The sequence below is a fragment of the Ceratocystis lukuohia genome, assembly GCF_044167205.1.
Source record: "Ceratocystis lukuohia strain C4212 chromosome Unknown Supercontig2_pilon, whole genome shotgun sequence".
Lineage (NCBI taxonomy): Eukaryota > Fungi > Ascomycota > Sordariomycetes > Microascales > Ceratocystidaceae > Ceratocystis > Ceratocystis lukuohia.
This window is the reverse complement of record NW_027263521.1, coordinates 316,585-333,007: the sequence shown is the minus strand read 5'-3', so window position 1 is coordinate 333,007 and position 16,423 is coordinate 316,585. Positions and strand designations below refer to the sequence as shown.

Genomic DNA, 16,423 nt, shown 5'->3' with positions numbered 1-16,423 from the left:
GATTCCGTGCTAGTGGAGGCAAAAGAACATGCCGGTCCTTCATCTGTATGTGCATGCGCCTGACTGGCCAGCTGTCTAATGGTTGACTTTATGGGCCGGTTCCGCTGGCTCCGGAGTATCGCCTCCTAGCTCTGCGCCCAGCGTGACATGCAAAAGCTGTCAGGGCGGCTGCGCAGTAGTCAGGAGACAGTGTAAGTGCGTTGATGGCCAGAATAGGGACGGTATTCATTTAGGTCTTGGGTCTGTATGGAACGGTACGAACATGACAGCGGCTTCTAGTGCTAGGCAGGCCAGGTATCATGTCCGCCACCCAACCATGTCCGCCCGCGACGGGCTTTTAGCGGCCACCATAAAACGGATTTAGCGGTAGTTTTTCTCCGCCGGCGCTGCTGTGGCTGGTGGGGTGTCTATGACGTACGGGTTAAATAAAAGTAAGCTTGAGCCCGTCGACGGAGTACGGGGCAAGCAAGTGACTTAGGGGATAAGGAGGGGGAGAGAGGCGGTAGTTGGGGGCAAAAATGGATGGGACATAGGACGAGTACAGAGAAAAAGAAGACGATTAAGGTAACCAAATAATGAATGAATAATGAAATGAAGAGTATTCGTCCAGATAGGTAGCCAGCGGACGAAACAACACGGAGAAAATATTGGGAAAGAAAAAAAAGAAAAAAAAAAGGGCGCCCACGCCTCTACTTCTGTATCCCCCCCCCCCCCCCCTTTGCTCTTCCTTGTCCCCTCCCCTCTGGGCTGGCTCGTGTGCGTATTGCTCTTTGCTCTTAATCTCGAAGCAAAGGCAAAACGCACCACCTTAAGATTCATTATCTTCCCATTCTTGCCATCTCCTCCCTCTCCTTTTATGCTCAAGCCAGCCAAGTTGAATTGCCGCGGGGCCTTTCCTCTTCCTCCCGCAAAAGCTAGAGCCAGCCCGGGCTCACAGCTCGCATGAGAAGGGAACAAAGCCACATGTGCGAGAAACAGAGACAACGGGACAGTAGCAAAATAGCGGGGAGCAGACAGGAGGAGGGCTGAGCCTAGTTGTCGGCCCTCTTATTCGGGAGTCTGGTGATGACCAATAAGCTACAGGGTCAACTCGGGCCATATATGCCCGGGCTTTTATGGATAGGGCCATACATGGCTTACATGCATATGTATTGAAGCATGTTGATTTGTTACTTCCATGTACACATTTGTGAGTGCATGTGCGCGTGTGTGTGTGTGGTTGCTCGCCTATATTCGCCCCTTTCTATATGGACAAGTACATGGGGGTGGATATCGTTGGTGGGTGTCTGTGGTGTCTGTGTCTCTCTACCTGTCCATTATCCTCTGCTCTCCCTCCCTTCCTCTTCTCTATGCTCGCCCATTCTGTTTGCGATTAATCGCGCACGTTTGCCTCTTTCCCAGGGGGACGTCCATGCCATGACCCTATCCTTAGAGGTGCTAGCAGCGCAGGACCAAGGGCGGGCTCGTGGAAATAAGTCTATATGGACTGCAGGCCCGAGTCAAAGAGCGATCTGCAGTCGTGCTGGGAGAATTGCGGCTTCTAGCGCGAGGATATTGAGAAAGCAGCTACAGGTCCAGCAGTACGTGAACCCAAGCATTTCTAGGCAAGTGTTGGCAGGCGAATGTATGGATACAGATGCGTACTGTCACCCACAAGGGAGGGAGGGCATGGTTGAGCCCAAGGCAAATAGATTGGCCAACAACAACAGCCTGCCTCCTGTTAAATGTCGCGTGTCCGCTTGACGTGTGATTTCCAGTGGTACTGTTGCTTTTTTATTTTTGACAGGAATACCGCCGGGGGAGGATGCCTGCCCATGGATTCCAGCAATATTGAATATTAAGCATGTGAGGGATTACATGTGCTCGTGTATTATTGTCGCTGGCTCCCCTCGTATTCTGTCTGCTCCCTGTTCGTTGTTCGTCTTCCTCTGGCATGCTACAGGGTTTAGGAGGGGTAGCGAGTGCTCGTAGCTGGGGCCCCCTATCCCCTCTACTCTAGATGACTCGGTACATATTGTTCTTGTTCACTTACAAGGGCTTTGTTGAATAACTACTACGTAGTAGGTCTTGGTGGGGCAGAGCCTATTGGATAGTTGGTGGTGGATGGATGGATGGATGGATGGATGGCTGTTAGACGAGATCTAGAACGGCGACAGACAGGGGGTCAAGGCCGAGTGACGACAGGGTGTCGAAGAAGGGAGAGCAAGGAAACTAACCACATGCTAATGCCGTCAGCACAATGTAAGCACAGAAGCAGTGTAGACGTTGGATAGTGGAGGCGAGAGAGTAGCTGTATGAAGGTCGGGGCGTTGCTTTGCTTCCGACCGACCGTCCGTCTCCGCCTTAGCCGATGGATTATTAGGTTATTATCTTACTTGAATTATTATCCCGAGAGTATTATTCTTTCTTTGAGCTATGACAAGTCAAGAAAACGGGATTGCTGGGAAGCTGAGGCTACAATAAATAGGTGATGCTCTAGACAACTATAATGCACAGGTGCTAAGTCGTTGTATAAAGCACAGCAATGGGACAGGCCCTATAAGTTTAGTTGTGTTTACTGGCTACCCGCTAAAGTCCATAGAGCAAGCCCTGTAAAACCGCTAGGACTCCCTCGAGAGTCCCTAAAGCAGCGCCTACGTCCCCTAACGAGCCCTGTAAAGCTACAAGAGTCCCACTAAAATATGACAGACACTAAAAAGTAAAAAGACACTAACGCGTAATCAACACCTTGCTTGTGTTACATCAACCGCTAACATAAGGGCCATGATACACCTCAGCTTCAAGCCACTCAGACTCGTGACGCAGGGCGCCTCACCAAAACTCAGAAAGACAATAGAATAGAAGGGCCACGCAAGCAGACTAACTCAGGAACTGCAAGGCGGGAGACAGCAGATTACGAGTAAAAGCCAAGCGAGAAAACAAGATGTTTTGGCATCAGTTGCACGAACTCTAAGTACAGAAGCATGGAAACGTCAAGACAAGCTGGCGAGCTGTGGCAGCTGGGTTAAACAATAGAGGCCAGTGTCGAGCGAGCGGGAGACAGATAAGTGGGAGAAGATAATCGGAAATAACAGAGTGAAAGCAAACACCAGCAAAAGAAATGATAACTAGATAGACGGGTATAACAGATATTCCTAAACACATCCGAGAGCAAAAAAAGCCATGTCGTTGAACAAAAGAACCCAGAAAAACAGCAAAGGCAAAGTAGAGAGGGGAGAAGGCGAGGCGAAGAAGATGAAGGGAAAACACAAGAGTAAGGAAAGATAGACAAAAGGAATGGACGTAGGAAGAGGAAGCAGAGAAAAGAAAGCAAAGGAGACAAAACAAAAGAAAGCCCATAGCCTTTCATAGACATCATAACCCATGTTGACATCCCATCACGCCCTTTAATAATAAGTCGCCGTCCCATGGCCCCCAAAGTCACAACTAGACGAATAATCCCCTCCCACATACTCGAATCCACCATTGGACGGTCCGCCAGAAGCCCCCACGCCTGCTGAGGGCCCCAGAGAATTGCTTGGCCCGGGTGCTGTGGAGGTATGAAACGGCGCATAGGGAAGCGTCATGGCAGCTAAGCCTGGCATCTGCATTGGTGACGGCATCAGGCTCGACTGGCTCCCGTGCTGGCTCTGCTGCTCGCCTTGTTGGCTTTGGCCCTGGCTAAAGCTGTGCGCATGGTGCTGCTGCACGGTATTTGAAGCCGCATATCCGCCTGGCCGTAGAGGATCGTACACTGCTGTAGAAGAGACAACTTCGGATGCCGAGGATGAGGCCGATGCAGGTGCATGGTAGAAAGGGTATCCTGCGCTACTCCCGTATGCAGCTCCAGACCCAGATCCAGAGTAGTGCAGGGATGCCGAGCCATGGTGTGCATGGCCGTGTGCGCCCGAGTAATAGCGTCCAAGGCCACTATTCAGGGCATAGCCCTCACGCTTGCGCACGCGCGCATTGTTGCTCGTGGCGCAGCCGCCCTTGCGGCCACTGAGCGCCCGGCTGGAAATCGTAGTGTGGGAGGAGGACAACCCCCGCGGGCGGGATGATGAGGAAGACGAGTGGTAGCCGCCAAGGGCGGCGGCAGTAGCGGCCGCAATGGCCGAGGAGGATGAGAGGCCCGAAGAGGAGATAGCCCGGCGCACAGAGTTATCTTTGCGGTAGCGGGTAGTGCTCTGAACGCCCTTTTCAGCAGCCCAGGGCTCAAGAACCCAGACGGTTGATTTCTTGGAGTCGTTGGATGCAGGGGGGTATGCACCAGGGGGGTAGAGATTGGCGGAGCTGGGTTTGCGGTCCCGCTTAACAAAGGCCTAATGGGAGAAGAAGGGGCATGGTTAGTGAGCATTCCCAGAGCGAGAAAAAGAGGGGGGGGGGGCCTTTCAATAAAGGCCGACTAGTACTTACGCCATTCATACTGAGGTTGTGCCGGATGCTGTTTTGCCAGCCCTTGCCGCCACTGCGCGGCTTGTCGGTGTTCTCGCGAAACCACTGGTAGATCTCCTGCAGAGTTAAGGCGTGGTCAGCCACGCTCATGAAGGCGCGGTAGATCAGCTGTGCATATGGCTCTTCGACCTTCTCAGGCCCATCCTGGGTCTTGGCCGCCTCGCTGTGGTGACTCTCTAGGCTCATAAGCCCCTCTTCGTCATCATAGGTGCTAATTTGGTGGGTGCTGCTAGGGCCAAGTGGGCTAGAAGCCAAGGGCGATCTATGAACTGAAGACGCCGTTACAGGCGACTGGTAGATGCTTCCGGGGTAGCGGGGCTGGGCTGCGGCAGAGGCATAGTCTGAAAGAGAGGAGGCAATACGGGAGGATGGCATGCTCATGGCAGAAGCAGTAGAAGACATGGCGACAGACGACGATGACGGCGATGTGGGGTCAGTGGAGATAGAGGAGCTGTGGTGGTGGTGGTGATGATACTGGTTCTGGTGGTTCTGGTGATGTTGATGGAGAGTGGAAAAGGCTGGAGAGCCTCCAATAGACGGGCCAAATGAGTAGTGCTCGTTGTCGTAGTCGTCACGAAGGGACGGCACAGGCCACAGGCTGGAAGTGCTAGACACGGAGTTGGCGGCCCGGTGCAGCAGAGAGTCGAGACTGCTAGAGCCAGTGGTGGATCCAATGGTGGAACCAAGATCGGCGCATCCGGTGACTCCAGCCAAGGAACGTGGTGGCTGACTGGGTAGCGAGATAGTAGGCTCGCTAGTAGAGGAGGACGAGGAGGAGGATGACGACGACGATGAAGATGATGATAATGATGATGATGATGATGAAGACAAGGATGTCGACGATGAGAGCGATGAGGGAGAAGAGTCAAGGGCAGAAGAGGACGAGACCACAGCAGAGCTTTGTGCCTGGTGGGAAAGAGAGACCTGAGTACAGCTCGCGGAAGAAGCTGGAAGAGCCAGGGGAGGCGGAGAAGAAGACGAAGTAGAGGCAACAGAAGAACAAGACGCAGAGTCTACGGCGGTTGGTGCTGATGAAGATAGGGGGCTGTGGTGAAGCTCACCCGGAAGAGACCGTGGGTAAAGATTCATATTAGGCGATGGCAAAGTTGATGTGACGACTGACTCGACTGACGGCAGTGCAGAGGAATAGGGAATGGAGTACAAAGAGCTGTAGTGGTCCATTGTTGGGTAAGAGAGGAGTGACAAAGAGGAGGGATAGAGGTGAGGTATAGTAGGAGAATTGGAAGGATGGGTGGAAAGAGAAGATGATGAACAGAAAACAAAAAAGGGAAACAATGTGCCGGCGGGCTCTCTCTATCTATATCAGGTCCGGGAGACGAGAAAAGAGGTGAAGAGGAAGAAAAGGAAGAAGAAGAAGAAGAAGAAGAAGAAGAGAGAAGGAACGGCCAAGGCGGAGACTGTGGTAGAGGCAAGGTGGAAGGGTCAGGAGGGAGGACACAGAGCTAAGCGGCAGAGGAGGCTTTGATCCCAAAGTTTTGTTGAATGTTTGCACGAGACAAAAGGCTAGTAGCCAGTGACAAGCGAGGAGCGGAAGATGGAATAGGAAAGCGAGGCCATAAAAGGGTAGGAATAGTAAAAAAGAGAGAGGAGCATGGAAAGGAAAGCGAAGTTGTATTGGACGTGAGTGGAGGGATAGAGACGGAGAAAGCGGCGAGACGGCAAACACGTTCTGGCTCGGCTGTTCACACACAGAGTATGTAGTGGGGGGGGGGGGGGGGGGGGGGGCAAGGCAAAGGGAAGAGAGCAAAGGGAAGAGAGCAAGATCGTGTATAGAGAGATTAGAGATTAGGAGCAGAGGGGAGCGAGGAAGGACAAGCAATGGCTAGCTGGTGTAAGTGCTAGTGTATATCTATCTGTATGCCCAGGCATCGGTATATGACTATGGCTGTGGCTGCTGGGCAGGGAGATGGGGAGATAGAAAGCTTAGCGTGCGTCAAGACGAAAGGAGGAACAGAAACAGGGCACGATGGCAAAGAACGATAATAACCCTCAGACGGTGTGTGTATTCATAAACTGAGCCCCCTCCGATTCTAGAACTAGACAAGACCAAAAGAGACGGCGAGAAAAAAAAGGACGAAAAAAGGCAGAAAAAAAAGGGAAAAAAAAGGGAAAAAAGAAAAAAAAAGAAAAAAAAAGAAAAGAAAAAGAAAAAAAAGAAAGAAAAAACCATAAATTCATTGTAAATTCACGGTAAATCCACGCCCATCTTCAAAAGATCTCATCTTTTTATTCTATGCTCAATACCTCAATATTACCTCTTTTGGTCTGTTCTCGTTCTTTTGTGTCTCATCCGCACGCAAGAATTCATCTTGACGGGCCTTTGTCCGTGTGAGTGTCTGTGTCTGTGTCTTTCTTTCTTTTCTCTAGGTCCTTTTATTATCTCCATTTCTTCTTTTGCCCTTCCAGTTCTTCTTCTCATCCCCAATCTTGGCTGGAATGACACAGGCATGACAGCATGAAATTTGGTAGGCAGGCAGGGCCCTCGCTCTCTGCCTGCTCGTCCTCTCTGCCTGCTCGTCCTCTCTGCTCACACGCCCAGCTCAGACACACTCGCACACGCACACACACATCTGCTGTCTGCTCTGTCTGCTCTGTCTGCTCTCTCTGCTCTCTCTGCTCTCTCTGCTCTCTCTGCTCTCTCTGCCTCTTTCTCTCTCTCTCTCTCTCGCCCCTTCTGTCCTATCCCCCCCCCCCTCTTGCTAGCGCCCAGCCGTTATCTTTGGCCTACGTACATCTAGACATCTAACACGGCAGCGAGACTTTCTGACACTCTGCGTCGCTCTCCTGCCTCCCTCTAGCTACCATCTATTTTCGTCCCACCATACGTAATGTTTGCTCCCCTCTTGGTCTGCACTAACAGAAGGAAAAGGGAACAAAGATGCCCTCTAGCACAACTTGTTTCGTTTCCTTTCAGGGCCAAAGCCACATAGCAAGAGAATCCCCCCAGACTAAGCCCTGTTCTGGCGGAGCCGCCCCTTCGATTAAAAGCCCGCATTTTATTGCCGCCCTATTAATGCTTTGTTTTTTCTCTTTGCCGTCACGCTCGACTTGTCAAGCCGAAAAAAAAAAAGAAAAAAAAAGAAAAAAAAAAAAAAAAAAAAAAGTGACAGTCGCCTGCTTGCTCTTATCGGGGTCTCGTGTTAATGAGAGAGACATGCAGCTAGGCGGGCTCTGTCCTCTTATCTGTATATCCAGATTAAACCGCCGCTGCCCCGCTTACATGCATAACATAGACATCCAGAAATTTTCTTGTGCTCCAGGTTAAGCAATGTTCGTAGTTAGGTTATGCACAGACACCAGACATGTCCCAGCTCCTACATATCGTACCTGAGCCACTGCGACTCTGGCCTAAGCCAAACTCTCCCTTCCTCTTTGGCCTTGCTCTCTCCAGTTTCTCTCTCTCTCTCTCAATCTCTCAATCTCTCAATCTCTGTTTTCGTCCCCTGTCCCTCCTCCCTCCTCCCCCTCCTCCCCCCCCCCCCCGGTAACCTTGTTGCTTCTACTCTATATCTGCCGTAGCCTATGTCCCTTGAAGAAAGGGGAAAAAAATCCTCACCTAACCTGTCAGGAACAGCAGCATCAACGGCTGCGAACTTTGGGACCGAAAGCCAGCTAGGTAGCCAGGTAAAACAAGAGGCTGCGTGTTAAGAGTGCGTGTCATACGACAGTGCACTGCTACTGTATCCAGGAAGCAGTACGCAATTGTGTAGTCCATGTGTAGTCTATTGGCCCTTGTAATGCAACGCCAGGGTCTTTGCGGTTAGCTAGTTCCGTTAGCGACAACCCAGCCCTAACCCTATCTTCTCCCCTGTCAACCACGTCAATGCCCCCCTTCCACACACACATCGTGCTTCGCCGTGCTTCGCCGCCGCGTCCTTGCTTTCATTTTCATTTTTATCTAGTTTTCTTCTTATTTCCATCCATCCATCGTGCTACCGAGATTCTCTTCCTGCTACTACCCCTTTATGCTTCAGGAAGACTTCCATGTCCGTGCCCGATCGAGACACTGAAACCTGCATATGGCGTCTTTTGCTCTTCACTCTTTCGCCTTTCGACTTTTGCCTTGTGAATTCTGGGCTTTGCCCTGAAGTTTGTCTCTGTTTCTGATTGCCTCTCTGATCTGCTTCTGTTTGCGCTTCTTTGCTTCCTTGCGTCGTTGCTTCCCTGCTTCCTTGCGTCGTTGCTTCCCTGCTTCCCTGCTTCCCTGCGTCCTTGCTTCCCTGCTTCCTCGCCTCTCTGCTTCTCTGCTCCTCTGCTTCTCTGCTCCTCTGCTTCTCTGCTCCTCTGCTTCTCTGCTTCTGGCTGTTGCGTGTTTGATTTGCCAGCAAGCAACCCCTCCCCTGCTGCCCCTGCCAGACAGATGAACAACTGACAGAACAGGAAGTCGAAGACGGGAAGCGCAAACTTTGGGAAAGACAGACACCCGGATTTCGGCATTGAAGACAGCAAGCAGAGCAAGCAAATCAGGGGACAGAAGGAGAAGCAAGCCAAAGGAACGGAATCCCCACGACTCAGATGCCATGTGTGAGCGAGCCACAAAGACAGAGTCTGTACATCCTTTCTCTCTATTTCCCTACTTTTGCCCAACATTTCCCCTTCCTTTTCTTCCTCACATGCCTTCTTTGTCATTTTCATTTAGAAGACACGGCTCGGTACCGGCTGCCCGCACCGGATCGGGATCGGCGCTTTGGCAGCAGCACGGACTAGGGTTAGTCGCGGCTTGTTTTGTTCCCTGATGAGACAAAGGAAGTACGTACTAGAAAGGAAGAGGAAGGGGAGGAGGGAGAGAAGAACAAAAAGAGAAAGACATCGGCACGGGAGAAAGGCAAAAGAAGGTGAGGCGTTTAGACACAGCATAGATTCGGCTATGGTTACACAGACGGGAGACTATCTCTGGATTATTTCCCGCATTTTGTGCCTAGATTTGTGCCTTCGCTTTTGCTTTGCTGGTGGGTGCCTCACCTGGACAAGAAGAGCCGCCGGCAAGCCAAGAAAGAATTGCGTTAGCAAAAGTAAATAGGCAACCAGCACAGAGCTGTATGTTAGTCAAACCTGTTGTTGCACAAGCGTACACAAGCACGGTGTGGGAACAGTGGCTACACTATATCTGTATACGCACGCATTCTATCTACATTAAACCCCTTTAAGATGAAATTCCCACACTCGCACTTGTCCCAATATTCCCACCCTCACACTTCCTGTCCCTCCTCCTTCGTCCAGTCAAAAATGGCCACAACCATACCTGCGGCGTAACGTCAACTCAAAAGAGGAAGCTAAAGAACCCCAAGAACAAAAGTCAAAAAGGCCCGTCCAGCTCCAAGAAGCAACAATAGCAGAACCAAAGCGCGCACCATGAGAACTTGCTGTGACACATCCTCACTTGCACGCCTCAACTCCCAACTCGCTGCTTGTGCACACTCTTGTATCTTCATAGAGAAGTCTGGGAGTGATTCTGGAAAGGGGGTGCAGAGAAAGAGAGAGAAGGAGGCTGTGAATGACAGCCTGCATCACGGAGCCCCATGTTACGCACGAATGGGCAAGATGGGAGAGAAGAAGAAGAAGAAGAAGAAGAAGAAGAAGAAGAAGAAGAAAAAGAAGAATATCAAGGGCGTACGTATAGGAGACCGCGGCTGAGCAGAACCAAGGAACAGATGGAAGAAGCACTGAGGGACGAAGGAACACTGTGGATCTCTCCGTCTGGCTTTCCCCTTTTGGAAAGGTCTTCCTTCTTCGGCCCGGCTTCTTCCCAAGACCTCTCCAAGCCCTGTCAAACTCCCTCCTGGTTTTCATCTAGATCTCCCTTCCGGCTGCCGGGGCGGCCAACTCAACCCCCCCCCCCCCCCCCAAGCCCCCCCCCCCCCCCTTTGACAGCGAAGGGGGTGGGGGGGGGGGGGGGAGAAGAAACAAACAGATCTTGTTTCTCCCTCTCCATCTCCTCTCTTCCCTCTCTCCCCTCTCTCCCCCCTCTCCCCTCTCTCCCCCCTCTCTCTATCATCTTTCCCCTCTTTCCCTCATGTTCCATTGCATGCCTCAAGTTTCTGCATCTTTCCCCTCCTTCTATCCCTACTCTTCTGCTCACCCCTCTCCAACGGGAGCCCGCAGATTCTTTTTTTCTCTACACCGCCCCCCGCCGCTAATGAGCAATCGTCACTCAATGATTCCTCACACGCTGCTGTAGCCTTCCTCTCTGCCACACGTGGCTCTTTTTCCCTTCCCCCATTGTTTCCCCCTCTCTTCCCTCCTCTGACTCTGACTCTTCTATCTACTACCCCTCTTCTCTATATTTGTTTGCTTCTCTTCCCCGCTTTTTGCTGATACCGCCGGCTAGCGGGGGAGAGATGCCATATTGGAATTCGCCAGAACTTGGAAATTAAAGCAGCAGGAAGTGAGAGATGAGAGAGATAGACTAGAGCAAGAGAAACAAAGTCAGCCTTAACGGCTCTCTGCAGCGTAAACGAGACTTAGCTACTTGCACGATGCAATGGGCAGCAACCCAGAGCTTTCGGCGCTATAGAGAGGTAGAGCAGAGAGCTCGGCTATGCCAGTCAGCCTGCTTCTTTCCACCGCCTACAAGAGCCTCGTTTTTTTTTTTCTCCTTCTAACAGAATGTAAGTCTCTTCGGTCATCTCCAGAATGTCGTGCTTTCATGTATGTCTGTGTAGCTAGCCTTGGCCGAGCGAAAAGAGGCAACACAAATGTGTTGCTAGGCTTGAACAGTAGGTCCAGGTGCACTAGGGTTCTCTTAGGGTCAACATAATACCCTACAACCCTAGATAGACCCTAGAAGCGGTGACTTATACGAGTCACCGCCGTTTGGTGGCAGCAGCAAGACGAGCGGAGTCCTGTCTTTTATCGCCACTTTAATCGGTTTCCTTCCACGGATAGCTACATTATGTGGAGGGAGGCCTGGCCTAGTGCGAGACTAGGCAATAAAGAAGTCTCGCGGGGCCTGCGAATAAGGAGACACAAAGGATGCCTTTGAAACCTGGCCAGCAGAAAGGAGTAGGGGAGTGAGAGGGCAGCACAAGACTATCCTGCCTATAGACCATGGTGAGCGCTTGGTCTAGAGATGCATGTCATTTATCCAGTCTTCCTCAGGGCTCAGACCGGTTTTTCAATTTCACAGCGCTTGACCTTTGTCGCATCGTCGTCTGACTCTCTAGATCCTCCTCCCACTATCACCGCGGCTTCTGAGTAACCCTTCGCTCAAGAGCGGCCAGCCAGCTGGGCTAGTACCTTTGTCGTTCTCATCTTCTTATTCACCTCTCGCTCAATCTCTTGCTAATGCCAAGTTTCACCGCTTTTCTCTCTGACTGCTATAATCAGCTGCTGTAATCACAAGACGGCACATACTGGAACTTCTTTTGGCCTTCCATGTTGGACATAGTGGTCAGGCCACCCACAGGAGGGAGGGGGCAGCTCATGTGTCATTAAGGGTGTGTAAATATGATATCATTGCTCTGATTCTTTCCGTCCGTCGTCAAATCTCTTTCTGGTCCCATGGCTTATCACTTCTATTCTTCCTAGTGTCGGTTATAACTAGTAATTTGTTCATTACCAGCCGAGCAGCTTAACATTGCTTTGTCTCGTTAAACGCTGCAGAACCAAGCATATAGTATAGTTCACTGTGCAAACAGCAAGGGCAGTTTATTTGCGGTAGAAAATCTAAGCATCAATGTTAGCATCAAATGTGCCGAAGCAGGCTGGTGGAAGGGCTAGAGACTTACACGCTTAAACTGGAAGTGCAGTTGAAGAATGCCCTAATGAGAAAAGAGGAAGCGGTTAGTATGGGGCAATATCTAGCAAAGAAACAGAGGATGGGCAGATAGCGGGCCGATCCATGGCTTTCTCTCAAACAGCTATCGGCAAACTCATGGAAGGCTTTAAACAGGGAAGATAACAATCACACGGCTTGACGGAAAGGGTACAAATATATTCCGACAAACGGAAGCATAGAGACAAGCTCGGGAGGCCGAAACGAAAATAAAAATAAAAAAACGTCCCGTGTAAAAGAGCTTTTAAGAGAAACCAAAAAGGAGGAAGGGCTAGCGGCGAGGCTAGGGACTCACATTATCAAAGCTGCTCTTGAACCCCCGCTCTCTCTTCGAGCTATAGTCCCACTCGCGATCGACGATGCGGAACGCAATATCTTCGTAAGGCGGCCCCGCTATAAAGCGGATTAGGCATGTGTCGTTCTCGCCAGGCATAGTTGACGTAGACGATTCACCACGACGCCGCCCATTCTCACGGATGATCTTGAAGGTCGGGGCCTTAGTTTTGTCAATCAGATCTGGGTAGAAGATGTTGAACTTGTAGCCCTGCACAACCTTTGGCGGCGGGTTGTCATGATCGTAGTGCGTTTGGTTGTACTTGTTCCACTCGTAGCCCATCTGAACACGGTTGAAGTAGCGCGGCTTTCGCGGGCGATATTTGTTAGCCCAGATTGGCGGCATGGCGCCACCAGCACTATCAGGCACGGCTTCCTCGGTGCTAAAGATCTCCTCGTCATCGCGAATGCCGCGTGCTACTTCGCGATCGTATAGCGCCTTGGTGGCTGATGAGAAGTCTTCAGGCCCCGTCTGAGCAAAGCGCGCAGTGCCAGGCGGCGGGGCATCGGTGGATGATGAGGGCTTCGGAGCAGACAGTGGAGCAGATGTCCGCTCAGCCGGCTTGTTCGAGGGTAGGGGGGCAGGTACCGCGGAGAGGTCTAGTCCCGCTTCCAGGGCTTTTGCCTTTTCGGGGTCTCGTTCTTTGAGCGCCTCCGCTCTTGCTTCCCTTATGGCCGTCGTAATCTTGCTGAGTTTGGCTCTCGACTTCCACACTAAAAGACTTTTAAGCAGCTGCTCCCAGTAATCCACATCAATGTCGTCGTCGCTATCCAGCTTCGCGCGGATCTGCTTCTCCAGCGCCTCGAGCTGGTCAAATGTCTTAGGACTAAGGATCTTGTCAATATCAGCCTTGACGGATTCTACAACGCGGCTGTCAGAGCCGGTGCTTGCTAGCCGGTCGACACACAGCCCATAAAGGGCTACCCAATACTCTCGGCTCACAGCGTTTGTCTCTAAAGTCCGATACGACGAGATCTCCTCCTTCAGCTCACGAAGCTGTGCCGGGCTTGCACGAGCCAACACAGCGTGGGCCTCGGGCACATCAATATCGACATCGCCCTCGTCAAAATCAAAGTCATCACGCGCCGGCTCAATATAGCGCAGCGGAAAAGCTAGGTTGTCAATAGGCGTTGCGCGGTTCTCACGCACGCGAATATCTGCCTTTTTCTTGGCCTGCTGCAAGACAAATTTGTCTTCATCAGCAACGTACTGCTGCGACTGCTCGTCTTGAGTCAGATAGCGTGTATGTTGCGGCGTTGGATTGCGAGAAGATGTTGACGACGATGGCTTGGATACGCGATTGTTGCGGTCGTGACGCGGGGCTGTGAAGTCGCGATCTCGATCTCGGCGGTCTCGACCATGGCGATCTTGACGGTCATTCGGGCGGTTTTCTCGACGAGCATCGCGACTGCTGTAATTTGTAATCCGGTTAGGTCGTCTATTGGAGCCCCGGTCGTCGCGATCGCCGTCCTCGTCACGGGCACTAGGCCGACTGGAAATCATAGCTGCTCTGTCGGGATTCATGGTGTTTTAACAATAGATCCACGAAATAGGGCTTAGTAAATGGCCTAATCAAAATCAAAACTCAAAAAGGTTAATCCTCAATAACGTTGGAGACGAGCGTATGGAAAGTATCAAATGCGACAAGGCTGAGAGCACCAGGGGGTTGCTTGCCTAGTTCAAGTTCAGCCTTGTCAGATCTGCCCCACATTCAGTACGTCTAACACCTCGCTTTTTTCGTCACTAGATAACTTTCTAAATTTGATAGACAACTGTATTGTTTATGGTACTAGTTCCGCTTTCATAACTTGCTTGGCATCCGCGAACCCCCATCGAGCCTGATTACCTCTCCGTTGAGCATCACATTTTCAACAATGTGCCTCACTAAAGCTGCCAGTTCCTTGGGAACGCCCGCTCTCTGGGGAAACTCCATCGACTTTTCTATGCTCATTCGCACACGGTCAGTCATCCCTGCCGTCATGGCCGTGGTGAAAACTCCCGGCGCAACAGAAACTACACGGATACCCCACTGCGAGAGATCGCGTGCCATAGGAAGCGTCATAGCTGCGACGCCGCCCTTGCTTGCTGCGTAGGCTACCTGGCCTCTCTGGCCTTCATAAGCTGCTACAGAGGCAATCATGACAATCACACCGCGCTCTTTGTCGGCGCCTTCGGGGGTAGTCTTTGACATGGCGGGCAGGAATTGCCGGATGAGGTCGATAGTACCGAGGAGGTTGACGCCGATGACCACCTCGGGGTTGCTCATATCTAGGGGCGACCCATGGCGGTCAATCATCTACAGTTGTTAGTCCAGCATCGCTTTTCTGGGCGGGGCAGTGATGTAGCATTCACGCATTACGTGCCGTGCTGTATGTACTCACCAGCCCAGGGAAGCCAACGCCAGCAGCAGGTATAACTCCGCCAAGTGGCTTTCCTGTCCTGCTGACCCAGTCAAGCGTACCCCTCACAGCACCCGCAATGGATTCTGTTTCGCGTACATTGCAAGGGAAGAAACGAGCTTTGTCGTCGCCTAGCTCTTTCACCACCTTCTCCCCAAGCTTCTCATTGAAGTCTAGGACAGCTACATTGGCACCATGGGCAATAAGGTCCTGTGCGCAGGCATGCCCAAGGCCTGAAGCTCTGTTGTTTTTGTTGTTACTATTAGTAGCACTGGTCTTTACAGGTAAAAGCTAACTTACCCGCCGGAAATGACAAAGGTGCGGCCGTCGACTTTCATAATAACTTTCTTAACAAGTTTTGGTGTTGGAGCCGGTGTCGAGATTGCAGAGCTAAAGCATTTCGTCCTCTGACTCTTGCGCTCTTTTGCCTTTTATTTGGAGAGTCCTAGCCCAACGTGGAATTGGAGATTGGAGGTTCACTCCTGACGACGAAGCAGCACTCTGTTTAACCGAGGCACGACACGGAAATCGGATGATAGGTATCAACTAGGGTTAGCCAAAAGATACATTGAGCCTGTGTAATACATAAGTACAGTCATTAGTTGCGTGGGGGCTTCGTCAATAGAAGAAACCACGTGATTGTGCATAGCAAGTAGGCAATATTGTCTTTCGAACTTTTGAGATGGTAGTTCTTTTTCTTTTCATTTGTTTACCAACAACCAAGTTACACGAATTGAAGCTCCTGTTTCTATCTTGGTGTGGTCTATGCGCCAGCCAGCATATAGACGAAATGACGACATCAAAGCTGAGGAGAGAAGGGTCTACTGGCAGCTGACTAGCTGGCTAAGACAGCTGTCTGGCATATTCCAGCTTGGCTGGATACCCCGCTTTACAGTCTACCCTGCAAACACATCGCACACAATAGAACAAATCCAAGGTGCTTATCACAAGCAGAGTTCTTGATGCTCCTCAACAAAGTCGCAGTACAGTAAACTTCATGTCCATCTCTTGTGTCTTTTTTTGTCACTTTATTTCTCCTTGTTTCTCCAGATCAAACAAAGCCCATAGCTCCCAGCTCTGGCTAGCCCGGGCGCTAGTTCTCTCTGCCTTTGTGCTCTAATTTGGCGCTGAAGCCGAGCCTCGTTGTCTTTTGATCCCTCCTTTGTTTTCCATGTCGGTTTGTTGATGTTTATTCGCTCTTTTTTTAATGAGCCTATGAATTTATTCTCTTTTTTAAATCGCATTTTATTCTTGAATTTATTTTCTTGTATTGTTCCTCATCTTTTAAAGTCTTGCTCATCCCCTCTTTGCGCTTCACGCCAACTTCAGGAAGAGAATCCCCCCCCCCCCCCCGTTCGCTCCCAATTGTTGCCGTACTTGTGGCTTTCCTCTTTTTCACACACACACAAAGAGCACACAAAGAGCCCATATTGTTTGAACCGCACTACGTATAGCAACAGT

General features: G+C 51.0%; 5 protein-coding genes across 5 annotated transcripts; 1 reads left to right on the top strand and 4 right to left on the bottom strand.

Moving 5' to 3' along the window:
* Positions 1-3,386: 3,386 nt before the first annotated feature.
* Positions 3,387-5,616, bottom strand: HOO65_020093 (Forkhead box protein K2; the record flags this gene model as incomplete). Its single annotated transcript, XM_071006531.1, has 2 exons — positions 3,387-4,301; positions 4,396-5,616. 2 exons carry the CDS (start codon positions 5,614-5,616, stop codon positions 3,387-3,389), a joined length of 2,136 nt encoding a protein of 711 aa, XP_070860731.1.
* Positions 5,617-8,491: 2,875 nt separating this feature from the next.
* On the bottom strand, positions 8,492-8,977 carry HOO65_020092 (uncharacterized protein; the record flags this gene model as incomplete). The annotated part of the gene is made up of 1 exon (XM_070999989.1): positions 8,492-8,977. One exon carries the CDS (start codon positions 8,975-8,977, stop codon positions 8,492-8,494), a length of 486 nt encoding a protein of 161 aa, XP_070860730.1.
* An 830-nt stretch (positions 8,978-9,807) lies between these two features.
* HOO65_020091 (uncharacterized protein) lies at positions 9,808-10,089 on the top strand (the record flags this gene model as incomplete). The annotated part of the gene is made up of 1 exon (XM_070999988.1): positions 9,808-10,089. One exon carries the CDS (start codon positions 9,808-9,810, stop codon positions 10,087-10,089), a length of 282 nt encoding a protein of 93 aa, XP_070860729.1.
* Positions 10,090-12,512: 2,423 nt separating this feature from the next.
* On the bottom strand, positions 12,513-14,087 carry HOO65_020090 (uncharacterized protein; the record flags this gene model as incomplete). The annotated part of the gene is made up of 1 exon (XM_070999987.1): positions 12,513-14,087. One exon carries the CDS (start codon positions 14,085-14,087, stop codon positions 12,513-12,515), a length of 1,575 nt encoding a protein of 524 aa, XP_070860728.1.
* Positions 14,088-14,157: 70 nt separating this feature from the next.
* Positions 14,158-15,300, bottom strand: HOO65_020089 (3-hydroxyacyl-CoA dehydrogenase type-2; the record flags this gene model as incomplete). The annotated part of the gene is made up of 4 exons (XM_071006868.1): positions 14,158-14,263; positions 14,372-14,859; positions 14,945-15,203; positions 15,263-15,300. 4 exons carry the CDS (start codon positions 15,298-15,300, stop codon positions 14,158-14,160), a joined length of 891 nt encoding a protein of 296 aa, XP_070860727.1.
* Positions 15,301-16,423: the final 1,123 nt, after the last annotated feature.